Source organism: Physeter macrocephalus, chromosome 10 (assembly GCF_002837175.3).
Source record: "Physeter macrocephalus isolate SW-GA chromosome 10, ASM283717v5, whole genome shotgun sequence".
NCBI lineage: Eukaryota > Metazoa > Chordata > Mammalia > Artiodactyla > Physeteridae > Physeter > Physeter macrocephalus.
The window spans coordinates 51,955,131-51,969,129 of record NC_041223.1 but is presented as its reverse complement, the minus strand read 5'-3'; the positions used below and the strand labels follow the sequence as shown (position 1 = coordinate 51,969,129).

The following is a 13,999-nucleotide window of genomic DNA, read 5'->3' as shown; positions in this document are numbered from 1 at the left end:
TGTTGTGCCCTTCAGTAAGGTAAGCTGGGCAGCTTTATTGCTTTTAAATAACTGCTGCCTATAATTCTGCCCTTGTCATTCTTTTCAATCGTTCTGACTTGCCTGGCAGACGTTTCCTGGCCAACTGAGCCAGCCAGCTTCACGTTCCAGTAGTGTGCTTACGAGGTCTATTTTAGCCCAAGATCCTAGGGTGCAAAGACCATAGTTAGTAATTGACTGTACAACAGGTTTTTAAACTGAAGTTTCAAATGAGATGGTAATTGTATAATCATCAGTTCCAAAATGAAGGTGAGGCAAAGTCTCCATAGGGCCAGTTACAAAGAAACATACAGACTCCCTGGACCTAAGGGTCCAGGCTGAGGCTAAAAATAAGGAGTCAGAGAGTGGAGGAGGGGGAGGACATATGAGAAAATTTCTGTGGAGTGTGGGGTTGCCAATTCCCTCATCTCAAACTCAGCAAGAGGGGCTTCCCAGAGACTGCAGTTCGGTGGTCCTGGGAAAACTAAAGCTCCATCCTGGGATAGCATGGAGGGGGCTGCATGGGCCTGCACTCTCAGGGGCAAGAGATGTGTGGGATTTCCCTGGGATAAGATATGGGGCCATCTTGGGATCCATCTAAAGGGCCTGGAGTGAACCCTGGATTTCTAGGGGATGGGAAGGAGTTACAAGCAACCAATAGAACAGCACTGCATCCACCCAGAGTCTCAGGGAGAGAGGTCCCCATTAACAGGAAACTCTGAAGGACTCAGGAAGGACCCATGTGGGTTGCTTTAATCACAGGCCAGGCACAGCAAGCTCAAAGCCGTCAGCTCCAGGAACGAGTGCTCCAGCTCTTGGCTTCTCCTTTCCCTGCTTCCTGCCCACCTCCACCCAGGCTGGGTCTTAAGGAGCCTCTAGTCAATGGGGAAGTAGTGAGCCTAAGGCAACTGCATCCCCTCTGGGAAAGCCAATTACAGACCTTAAGCCTGAGAAGGGAAGAGAGGGATGAGGCCTTACTTCCAAGTTAAGTTTGATGCATTTGTTTATATCTTGTACCCAACATTAGAATTTTGGAACGAAGCTGTGGTTGAGACTTAGTTACCTGAGGACTGTCAGTTACCTATAAATGAGCAGAAAATACAACTCTTACCCAGCTTTCCATCCAGGGGCAGGGGAAGATAACCAACACTGAATATATTTTTAAATGGCAGTGAGACACAAAAATAAAGTTGCATTTTGGTCATATCTCACAAGTTGTGAACTCAAAGTACTAGTTATGGTTTATATTAAATGGGCAAAAGTCCCTTTGCACAATAGAGTCCAATGGCCAGTAAACGGGACTTGATATGATAATTCAGGTCGAGTCACTAGAAAAGATTTCAACCCTGAAGAATGCAAATGCTTTGTTTCAGGTCCTAAAATTACCCAGTCAACTAATAAGTATTTATTGTTTGTTATATGTGAAATCCTGTTGGGTACTTTGAAGAATAATTAGCTTCCTTTAGTTCAGGTTAATATCATTTCCCACCAAACACCATGCCTTACACATAGTATGTGATCAAAAATATTTTCAATTTAATTATTCTTTACAAGATACCTAGCACCAAGGGATGTGGCATTTTTCCAATGCTGACAACAACACTTCAGCTGAAAAATCCCCATATTTATAAAATGTGGTGCAATCCTGAATGGAGAGGGATTGTGTTCTCACTTGTATTTAACACTGTAAAGTGTTGCTGAATATGGTCTAACAGGAGAGAGAACAGAATTTAAACCAGAAACATATAAATGGGGTTCTTCTGCCAGTCAACTGTGATAATGCAGAGTAGGAGCAAAAAAATGACTGCTGATGGAGGCCTAGACTTGAATCTACCGCTGTCACTCACTAGACCTCGGGCCCCGATTTTGCTTCCTGTGAATGGGGATGCCAGGCTGGCTACCTCAGAGTGCCAGGGACGCTCAAAAAGATACTATCCAGTGAAATACTCTTTGTAAACTCTAAAGTGCTTCACAAGTGCAAGGTCTTAATAATAGCAACAGTTTAACATTCGTTGACTGCCACATGCATAGTAGCACTTTAAATCTGTTTTCTCATTCAGTCTTCACAACCACCCCAAGACCTAGCTAGGTACTATTATTACCTCCATTTTACAGATGAGGAGAGACTGAGAGGGTTAAACAACTAGTTCAAGATTATAGTGAACCACAACTTGAACCAGTAAATCCTGAATCTTACTCCTAAACACTAAGCTGCTGTCCTGCTTACTGCTATTTAATAGAGGCGCTGATATCTCATAGGGGCTCAACAAACGCGGTTCCGTAAATTGCTGATTTAAAAGCAGACGCCTTCCCACCCCCGCTCTTCCAAGCTTACCGGTCGCCCTTTCTCGCAGCACCTGATGCTGGTACTCCCGGCCACGGGCCCTCGCCCGCGCTCCTCCCACTCCCCGCCTGCTGGCGCCCACGCCTCAGTGTTTCTACGCATGCGTTGGGGAGACCTGCGCAAGTCCAGTGGCCCAGCGGGGGCTGAGGGACCTCTCGGTCACTCCTCGCCCGTCCCCACCCTGTTGGGCCCCGCCTGCTCTCGGTGGCTGCTGCTGCCGCCGCCGTCGCCGTCGCCGCCTGGGGAAAGCTGGAGGATAACCTGAATCTCCGCAGTTGTCACTGTCTCCACCGCTACCTACAGGTGCTTTGGGTCTGGCCGGAAGCCCGCTTCCCTGCTCCCACTCCCAGCTCATTCCCTGGCCCACTCCCCCTGTCCAGCAGCTTCCTGGCTCTGCAGGGAGGCGGCCTGGGCGTCCCGGGTAAATAGTTTGTGTACGGTTACCATGGAGACACTGGCCGGCCCGGGCGACCAGCGGGCTGGCTAGCTGGCTGGCGGGCAGAGTGAAGATGCTGTTGCGCTCTGCTCTGGCCTGGACCGGTGGAGGAGGGGGTATTGCCGGGAGTGGGGAAGCTGCTGTCTGCGTGGGAGGTGACGCATCCCCCGCCGGTTCACCCGGCACCCCTCCTGCTGTCGTCTGCCTTCTGTCCCCGTATGGGGAGAAGGGTGATGAGAGTGCACGCCTGTCGGGGTCGGGCCGCGGCTGTCTTTTATTTCTGTACGCTGAGCATTTAGCCAAGCGCGTGGTGCTTAGTAGAAACTCAGTAGTATTTGTTGAATGAGAGTGATAGACTAAGGGACTTTGTTTAGGCATACAGTGACCCAGCCAAGGTCACACAAATTGTACCTGGGCTCCTCTAGGCAATACATAGGGTCTTAATAAATAAGTGTATATGTAACAACATGCATTAAAATATATCGTACGTACATATAATGCCTTTTATAATCCATTTCTATGAGTATCACAGCAGATCTTCCATCTCACCCTGATTTAGAATTATTTTACTTGGTAGAAAAGCAAGTACCACTCTTTATTTGTATCCTATTTTGTGAATCTACAAAATTCTGATCAATTGTTGTTTTGACATAGCTGATATTCAATAAGATACTTAAGATTCTTTTTTCACAAAGCAAAACACCCTGGTTTAAATTTTAAAACTTATAAAATGTATGAAAACACTGAACAAATGTCATTTCCTTTCTTTTGCAATTTCTTTTTTTTAAATGCAGCTTTTCATTCATGAGAAAATTTTTTGTTGTATCCTTTTATCGCATAGTGCTTGGACAGTAATTAATGTTTTTTAAGGGCCAGGCACCAAGCTAAAGCACTTTACGTTAATTTTGTCATTTAATTCTCAAAACAATCCTATGAAGCAATTACTATTACTACGCACTTTTTACAGCTGAAGAAACTGAGGCTTAGAAATGTTAGAAGCCTTGCCCAAGGTTACGTAGCTGCAAATTGTCAGATTATTTGAACCTTTACTCCAGAATCTAAGCATTTAACCACTGCTTCTCTGGATACTCATATTAACATGAAAGTCATTCAAAATCATGGTAAGGGTCTTGAGTATTTGATTTGCAGGAAAAAGAGAATGGAGATGGCCAGTCTTTCCCCTGTTGCAAACATCCTGATAGTGTCCTGTTGCATTTAGCAAGAAGCCTGTTTCAGATGACTGTTAGCAGCAGAGGTAAAGACAGATCTTTATAATTAGGTATAAACTTATAAATGACAACTCACAACCTTTCCCCTAACCAATAAGAAATATTTTGTTTGAAAAGGTCGCCAGTTTCAAATTTCCTACCGCTGGTGGTGGTCGTCCTCTAGAGGTCCTGTGGACATCATAAACTCAAGACAGTGATGCAAGACAAAACTCAGCTGCTTCTTTCCCTTCAAAGTCCACATCCCCTCCTGTTTTCTTTTATTTTTTAAAAACATATTTATTTATTTGGCTGTGCCGGGTCCTGCGACGTGCGGTTTCTAGTTCCTCGACCAGGGATCGAACGTAGGCCCCCTGCATTGGAAGTGCGGAGTCTTAACCACTGGACCACCAGGGAAGTCCCTCCTCCTGTTTTCTTTTAAAAGGTCACCTTGCCCTCCCAACCTCCCTAAGTTTGCATACCCATTGTCACCTCTGCCCCCTTCCTGCCCTCTCAGATGCCAAATCCTGTTGGTTCCTGTGTTCTTGGCGCACCTTACTTGTTCTCATCTCTCTTCTTACTCTATTTCACCTTCACTCCTATACTTCAGGCTTTCAGTGCCCCATCCACTAATCACAACATTTATCAAGTCTTACTCCATGCTGGGCAACTTGAAGTGAAAGCAAGAAAGCAAAAAGGGGCTAAATTTGATCTCATATTACCCCATGGCATCAAGAATCAGATGCCATTTGAAATAAAGTCCCATGTGCTTTCTTAATCCACTGTAACAAATGCCTCCAATTCAGAAGCCATGCAGCCCTCATCTGGATATTTTCTGGCTTGGGTCTGTATTTGAAAATGGAGTCCAGCGATTACACAAATGCTGACTTTAAGCTGTGCTTCAGGTGAAGAGCTAAGGCTCAGAGTCTGGTGGGGCAATGCCAGGTGTGCGGGCAATTCTAACCCAGTGAGGGGTGGGGTGTGCTAACAGAGACCACAGGGGACCTTGCAGAGTATGGCGGAGGGACACCTAGTTGAGGCTGGGAGGGTGGGAGAGGCATGTCCAGGAAAGCTTTCTTGAGGACCTCTAAGAGTTAGCTGGGTGGTTATATAAAAACTGCCTGATCTTGTCTCTAGTTTTTTCCATCCTTTCCATCCTGCCCATTTCTGCCATCACATCATGCCTCAACATCTTTTAATTTGCTTATCAGCTTTTATTTACTTTCTTGACCTGCCATTCAGTTCTGTCTCTGCTACAACTCCAGTCTTCATTTGCAGAGCTCCTTCCTCTCCAGCGCACACCCCATATGTCCTTGATACTCTGCCTTGACTCACTCATTGACTTGGTTGGAAATTCCTCCTCTATTCCAGCCCCAATGTCAGCCATTGTCATTTGTTCAAATTCAGAACATTTTCCAGAACCTGGCTCAAGCATCACCTCCTCTAGGATGTCTGCCTGACACCTCCCAATCAGAAATCACTTTCTCTTTCATAATCACATGGTAGCTTCTCTCTATGTTTTGTATTGCCCGCATCAGTTTCTACCTTGTATTAAAAGCATGTGGGTACAAGCAGGACTGATACCCAGCTGGTTCACACCAAGAAAGCTGCTCTGATTGTGAAAACACCGGCATGTTTCTGTATTGGTGTGTAAATAGCTGCAGCCCCAGGGCCTCTGAGTCCCCACCTTCCACCACCCCATCCAGTGGGTAATAGTTTCAATATCAGCCCTGGGCATATGTCTCAGGTTGTGTGTGTGCGTGTGTGTGCATGCCATTGCTTAAGACTTTATCCGCCTCATAGAGTTAATTGAGATGATGTACTTGAGAGTACTTAGCACACTGCTTGGTATTAAAGTAAGTGTTGAACTAGCATTAGTGATTGGTCCTTGCCTGAGAGTGAAGACAGTGTTTATTCCTGTCTGTGTTCCCAGAGATCCAAGGGGAGGAAACAGTTCATCTATACTAGCTGAATGGATTTGTTCAGTTGTCAGGAGAATTTTTGTAAAGTTAAAATTTATGTGATACTATTGCGTTATGGTTCAGGCATACTTTAGTATAAATAGACAAGCTTTCAAACTCTGATCGTTTTTTAAATTGGCAAAAACCATCTCTAATAAGAATTTGTAATTTAATAATTATAAAGAAAATACTCCGCCCCTGAAAAAAACCCTACTTCTAACTCAGTTCACTTGCATTATTGAACATTTCCATGTTTGATTTAGTTACTAATATATTAATATTGATATGATAATAGATTAACTGAGCAGATACTACATTATTGAAACAGTGTCTCACAATATAGCTGCTAAAGTGGGATTTGCGGGGAAGACTGAGGCAAAGGGAGAGAGAAAGTTGTGTTAGAATTTGTGGTAAAAATTTACAGACGAAAAGATTTTTAAACCCATTATGTACATCGTTTCCAGAAGTATTTGATCAATCTAAACTGCTGTATGCCCAAATAATTTACAGAGGTCTTAGAATTTGGCCTCCTTCATTACTCTATGAAAGGGTATAGTTTTCGATGTAAACTAAAATACAGCCAAGGACAACCTTAGTCAGGAATGATGGTCCATTATTACTCATCCAAAGCACGTTCTGTAATCTTAATTAGTTTTGCCAGATCACCTTTGGACATCCCTAAACTTTTTAGTGCCATGTGGGGCTAAGGCCTCACAAACCTCACTTGGTCTCTGGAAGAAACTTGTTCATTGTACCGAAATGTCTTCTTTTCTTACTTCAGTGGGCCTTTTAAAAACAAACCAGCAAACAAACTTGCCATGGACACTGAAGTTAGATGTTGTGGTTCTGAATTTGTATTATTATGCATCAAAAATTTATATATATATATACATATATATAGTGTGTATGAAACACTTTATATGTATTTTTAATAATTAGCATTGAATATTTTTTAGTAAAGAGGCTATCATATCATATTAGAAGTAAATGTACCAGGCCTGCCACAGTTTTTGTTAATTGTTCTAATGTACATAATTCCGGAGACCTTGCTTAAATTGGAACTCCTATATCAAAAATTCCTAGAATAGTGTTGCTTATCTACTAATTTATTACTGTTTTACTTCAACACCTGGCCTTTCCATATAAAAGGAACAGTATATTGTTTGCAGTTATCATATTCTTTTCCTCAAAAACTCTTATGCAGGGTAGAACTAAACAAATGTTCTTGTTGTCTGTTGTTAAGTAACACCTTAATGTATAGAATCATAATACGGTTAAGTCCTCTTTAGTTGTCTAAGGAATCACCTGTAGATTCTACTTACAGAAATGGTGTCTTTTTAGTTTCCTTGGGCATATGTCACAAAACTTTTTTCTTTTTTGTAGAAGTTATTCTAAAATTGGGCAACTGAGATATATGAATAATTTACAGACCTCAGTCTCCCTGGAGATACAACATTGTTTTTTAATGAACACTAAATGTACTGATTAGAATTAAGTTTTTAAAATCTCGACTATTTTAAAGTGTAGAGCTGTCAGAGGTGTGTTGCCAAGTTAGCCAGGCCTCCATGGGACACATGAGCATAAAGAAGGATCTGCATGCTCATGGCCATTGTGCCTGACTTTAACTTTTTAACTGAGGGCGGTGGCCTGGGAAAGGATCATTTGATATCGATATTCGGTGTTTATTCACGTAGGACATTATCTCAGATTGAAGGTGATTTGAATCAACTCATTCAAATATATCATAGGCAAATGTAAGGCTGAACCTTTCTCTGGGTTTACAAGCTACATTTATAAAAGCTGATATAGTTTGGATAGAGGCCCCATCTGACTGACTTGAATCTTATACTAGCATTTTATGTGGAGGGCAGTGAGAAAAAAAAGGGAAACTTCGGTAAAACATTGAGCAGAACCCCTCTGCCCCGCCACCCAGTGTGTGTTTTATAGATTGGAGACGCTGAGACGGTTTTCCCTTCCTGGGGTGTCTTCTTTCACGATTTATCCCCTTTCTCTCCAGGTTTAGCCTTCACTCCAGGTCTCTTCCCTGCGCGTCAGTTCCCTCAATCGCATGTATTCCCAAAGGCATCACCGTGCACGTCAACCGATTTTTTGAAAGCTCTTTTCCCTTCCTGATCTTCTAACTGCGTGGTAGATTTTTAATTAAAAGTTGTGATTTTTTTTTCAAGTTTAATATACAGGAATGGTTTAAGTATGTATGGTTGGGTTTGAGCACTCCTTTCTAAATGACTGGATGAAAATAGTTGATATTTTGTACCCTATATTTGCAGGGTGTGGTGTCTACCTGAAGAACATTGCACTTTAAAAGGAAAGATGCTGTCTCCAAATGATAAAAAGTTAGAAAAGCTAGATCCGTTTTACCGACCTTCAGTGTCCGAGCAGAAGACTAGTGCAGAAATCATAAGTGAAGCACGAAATGCCTTAAGAACTGTTAGGACCCAAAGACCATTTACACCACGGGAAGACCAGAGAAAACTATTTGGACGTGCATCTTCAAGAACACCAGAAAATAGACCCCCGTCTTCCTTCAGGTATTTAAAATTTCTCTTGCCTATACACTCAAGTATGTATACGTATGAAGATGACATTTTCCCTTGATTCTAGTTATGGATAGTTGCTTTTCTAAGTGTGACTTCTGCTAATTGTATCTCTTGTATCTGTTCAAGATTTCTAAAGATATTTCCAGACCTTGGGTCCAAGAAGTTGCTTTGGTTTGGAATGGTTAATAATGATTGTCATACCAACTTTATAAATTGATATGAACAAAGCTTTAAAAAAATGACAGTATATATTTCTTCTTTTCATTATTCAATATTTACAATCCTCCTAAAAGCAAGAAAAGAGTTGTTAATAAAATGTTTAAAGTACTATGATTTTTAAAAATCGCTTCTTCCTCAAGGCTTATGCATTGAATGCTTTTACTTGTTTGGGGGCTAGACTTAACTAACATATACTAGAAATTTTAAAAAATGATTCTTTACAAACTAACACTTCTGTTCTATCTCCTATGCTAGCGTCCATGCATCCAGTTTTGAATCCTCTGATTCCAGGCCCATCTTTGGCACACGTCTCAGTCCACTAGAGCTTGTGAGTACTTTATATTACCACGGGTGCTATGAAATGGAATTGGCCCCAGTACTTGGAATCAGCACTTACATATGCTAAGAAAATGATCACATAGACCTAAATGTATCAATAATTTAATATGAAAGCAAATTCTTTTATACTTTTTCAAATATAATGATTTGTATATAATGAAACATGTTTATTACTCACCTATAGTTTCATAATAAAGAGGAATTTTAGAGATATATAGTAACTTGGCAAACAGAATGTTTCACAGTATCTCTTAAATTATGCATATGTATTTTATTTTCAGTAGTTACATATACAAATAAATTATAGATGCATGTACATAATCAAAGATTTGTTAGCAAAAACCTCCAGCAGTCTTCCATCCCCTTGTTTTTCATTCTCCACTCCCCAGTGGCTCTCACTTTAAACTCTTTTGGCACATTCTTTTGGTATTTACATCCAAATTTTTAAATAACACAGTGTCTTGCTGCTCTCTGACTTAGGAGCTTGAGGAATTATCTAATGACTTCCTGCTAGGGAAGATGAAGATTTAACCCTTGTCTGTCTTCCCACACACCTCCTCACAACACATTCACCCTTTCTGTCCCCACTGCTACTCCCAATATAGATATATCATAATTTTGGTTAGATCCCTTTTCTCTGACTGTGATTATATAAATCCTGTTTATAGCTGAGCCTTGAACTAATGATGATTGATGATGATTACTTCTCCTTCCCTGCACCACTCTTTGTTTTCCCTGGTGTTAATAATTGCCTTGCTTTTTTAGTTTTGTATTGTTTCAACTCCAAACTCTTCTCGAGTGGCCTAAATTTCCTTCATATATTCAGACACATGAGGTATTGATTCATCTCCTTGGAGAACTTTTCACACTCCCTCCTGGACCACTTGCCTTGGGCATCTGCACACAGCTTGCTACTCCTTCCTGTGCTGGCTTTTGTATTTCCTGTATCCCAAGTCCTCCTTTTTCTTGAATTACTCTTGTTTTAGCAGAGTACTCCCTCCAATAGCTTCTTGAGAAAGGGTGTATGGGAAATGAATTATTTGAGACCTTGATTGCTGTTTTTTCTCTCTGGAAGTTTGTAGGATTTTTTCTTTTTGTTCCCAGTGTTCTGAAATGTCCTGATGCTGAGCACTTTCCATGTGAAATCTTGTACCCTTCAGCTCTGGGAAATGTCCTTGAATCATTTTGATGTGTCTTCCCCTCTTTTCTGTTCTTTTTGCCCTTTCTGGAATTTATTATTTGGAGGTAGGATCCCCTGGACTGGCCCTTCAATTTTCTTATTTTCTCTTTCCTGGTTCTCATCATTTTTTGGATGAGGCTTTATCTTCCAATCCTTTTATTGAGTCCTTTTCATTTCTGCTATGATATTTTTAATTTCCTAAAGCTTTTCCCCCTCTAAATTATCTTTTTTTTAATATATAGTATTCTGTTCTTATTTCATGGTTGCAGCATCTTATCTCAGTATATTAATGGTAGTTTTTATTTTTTAATTGTTTTCTTCTCCTTTTAAAATCTCTGTTGCTTTTGTGTGTGTTGGGGGGAGGGCTTAAAAAAAAATTTATTTTCTCACAATTCTGAAGATTAAAAGTTCAAGATCAAGCTGGCAGCAGGGTTGATTTCTTCTTAGATCTTTCTTCTTGGCTTATAGATGGCCATCTTCTTCCTGTGTCTTCACATGGTCTGTCCTCTGTGTCTCTGTTGCAGTTTTATATTTGCCTTGGTCTCTCTTTTTTTGTAGAGACTCTCCTCTGATAGCTCATGCTGCTTGTTTGGCTGTTCTTATTTGAGAGTGGAAGCATGTGGAATGGGTTGGTCAACTCACAGGTGATACCTACCCAAACCTACATTTAGGGGGATTTGGCTGGGCTGTGTTGTTTGTGAGACCCTCAATAGCAATATCTTTAGGGCTTTCTTTGTGGGCTGCTCAACTCTCTGTAGAATATTTCTTAGAGGATGAAGCCTGGTTGCTAACTGTTGGGCTGCACCCTGCAGGCCTGCAGTGCCTGCGCTTGCCCAGCTTTAAGACTGAAGAAAGAGCCCAGAGTCGGCAATAGAGACATCAGTTATAGGAGGCAATTTCTCTGGCTCATTAGTTACCAGGGGAACCAGCAGAGGTGCATGCCCTTCACTTCCCCTTTGATAAGCTATCAGGTGGAGATGTTCTGATCTAAAGACTAGAACAATCACCAGCTGGGTCAGGGGCAAATATGTAGGAAGGTCAGTCATGTGAGTGTAGGGTGTAGGTGAAGCAGATGCTGCTCATGCAGGGGATGTACAGAGAGCAAGAGATCAGTCATTTTGAGTGGCCTGACCATACATACACTAACTTCTAGGAGCCAGGAGGAAGAAGGTAGGAATGCCTAGCATTCAGTATGTAAATATTCAGTTAATATCTATGTTTACATTAAGTACCCTGACTCTTGACTGTGCCTGGTTAGCCTGATTCAGAGACCCTCTGTTTCATCCTCTCCGAAGAACACACTCCCCATCTAATCCTGGGTTCAGTAGCCTGACTGCGTAGAGCTGGGAGGGAAGGAGTTACACAGACTTTCAACCAATTTTCCTTAGGCACCCCTGCCTTTATGCCCCTGCTACCGCAAGTACCTGGTGATACCAATTCCTTAGACTTTCATGGACCTGGGGCGTCAGTCAAGCTGCTTCTCAATTTTTATTACTGTTTATATGTGTGTATGTTTGTGTGTGCGTATGTTTGTTTTTGATAAACTATTTTAAAGTAAGTTGTAGACCTTATAAGACTTTTTCCACAAAAATTTAAGCATGCATCTCATATTAACAGGGACAGTCTCCTACACCACAATGCTATCATCACAGCTCAGAAAATTAACATTACTCAGTAGTATCATTTAATGTATAGTCCATGCCCAAATGACCCTGATTGTTTCAAAATGCATCATATATTCCCAAAGTACTCATCAAAATGCCTCTGTGAGGAAGATTATACTTGTTCTTATATTGCAGATGACAAAAATAAGATTCCAAAATAGGAAGCATGAACCAGTGTGCAATAAGTATTGTACTTTGTCAGCCATCGTTGACGTATGGCTTCTTTCACCTACAGCCTTGGAAACCACTTGGGTTTTGAGCCAGCAACAGCAAGAGGGCCCCCGGCTTAGCAGCCCAGTGGGTCTGCCTTGTTGAAGAGTGGCTCTCCATTGTACAGTTCTGTCATTTGACTCCTATGCTTTGTTTTTAATATTGCTGTAATTTGGGGGGACTCACTCTTTCCTAAAAATCTAAATTTCTAGAGTTCACATGGTCCCTGTCAAAGTATAGTTCTTGGACTGCAGGATTAGGTGTTAGGCAAAGATAATGTTGGCATTTGCCTCTGTTTAGGATCACTGCAGTTAAATTTCTTTACTGCAGAATGGTTGGGTGCTATGTGCAAATCAGGCTAAGAATAACTCCGTTAGTTTGAGTTTTTTTGTTAGAGTGGATTATTTAAGGGTCTCAGGTATATTTCGTTTTAAACCATAATTAAAGTTTGGAGCTCCCAGTCAAAAAAAACCTGAAAGTGGCCTCATAACCACCTCCCCTTCCACCTTTTCTCCTCATTTCCACTAGACCTTTTAAAGAACCCTTTGACTCTAGTGGCCACTAAATTGACAAAGAGGGGAGATCAGGGGCAATGAGAGCCCAGGGAGAGGGGGGGAGGTAACGACCCCTAGAGGGTGGGGCAGGGGTGGTACATACTTAAGTCCCTTAAGGATGCAGTTGCTGAAAATTTGTGAAGACCTAAACAATTGAATTTCAGCACTTTTTGGATCTGGGACACTTTCTCAGGCTGGTTTGCCTTTTAATAGTTCCTCACTCAGCAGTCAGGCAGGAAAGAGGGACCCATTCCAGCTCCTACATTTAACAAATCCTCTCAACTCTTGGCACCTGTAGGCTGACCGCTGTCTCTGTCCCCTCCCCGTATTCGGCCTGTGCTCCTCCCACAGCCTCCAGCAGGGGTGGACTGCCTACACTCAGAAGCGCCCTGGGCTTCCGAGAATGACAGAAGAACTGACACTCCTGGTCCCGGCTCACCAGGGTTCCCGTTAGCACCTGTAATCTTATAAGTCAGGGGAAAGCACTGCAGTTTGCAGTCTGCCATGAGCATTTATATCCACCTTCTATGTAGGTGTGCCGTGCACAGCTTTCTCTTTCTCAGCAGCTCTCCCCCTTCCCACGACAGCTCTGAGACATGGGGCTGTCGTGTAGTGATAGTTATTTCCATTTCCATTCTGCCACTCGGGTTACTTAGCTGATGTTCTGATTTATAGGGTTGTATAAAGTGAGGAAAAGAGATTGAGGAAATAGGAAGTTTTGTCTTTCATCATTATCATTGTCAAAACAGAGTTCTCCTTATGTTTCTGAAACTTACAAAGCCTAGTTATTTAAGCTCCAAGTATTTTTTTTTTTTTTGGCCGCACTACGCGGCATGCGGGATCTTAGTTCCCCGACCAGGGATGGAACCCGTGCCCCCTGCAGTGGAAGCATGGAGTCTTAACCACTGGACCGCTAGGGAAGTGCCCAAGTATTTTTATTAATTAAACTTTTTATTGACATACTGAAAAGACACAGATCATAAGAGTACAGCTTGATAAATTTACGCAAACTCCACAGACTCGGTAACCAGCATTGAAGAAGAAAGAAACAGGTCGTTACCAGCACCCCAGAAACCACCTTCCCAGGGTGACCACCGTCCTGACTTCTCACAGCATAGGTTAGTTGCAGCCCGTTTTTGTATTTTATAGGAACCGAGTTCCAAGTATTTGACAAGTAAAACAAAACTGAATATATTCTAGAAACAACAAATGCTGGAGAGGGTGTGGAGAAAAGGGAACACTCTTGCACTGTTGGTGGGAATGTAAATTGATACAGCCACTATGGAGAACGGTATGGAGGTTCCTTAAAAA

The 13,999-nt window shown here is 41.9% G+C and overlaps 1 protein-coding gene across 1 annotated transcript in view; it reads left to right on the top strand.

The window, feature by feature from the left end:
* The first annotated feature begins 8,255 nt into the window (after positions 1-8,255).
* The window catches only part of ARMC2 (armadillo repeat containing 2), a 112,058-nt gene continuing 106,314 nt past the window's right edge, over positions 8,256-13,999 (top strand). Inside the window, exons 1-2 of the mRNA XM_055087576.1 lie at positions 8,256-8,513; positions 8,997-9,069. Of these exons, the coding sequence (XP_054943551.1) occupies positions 8,296-8,513; positions 8,997-9,069 (291 nt within the window). The 5' untranslated portion in view covers positions 8,256-8,295. The remainder of the gene's footprint in view (positions 8,514-8,996; positions 9,070-13,999) is intronic.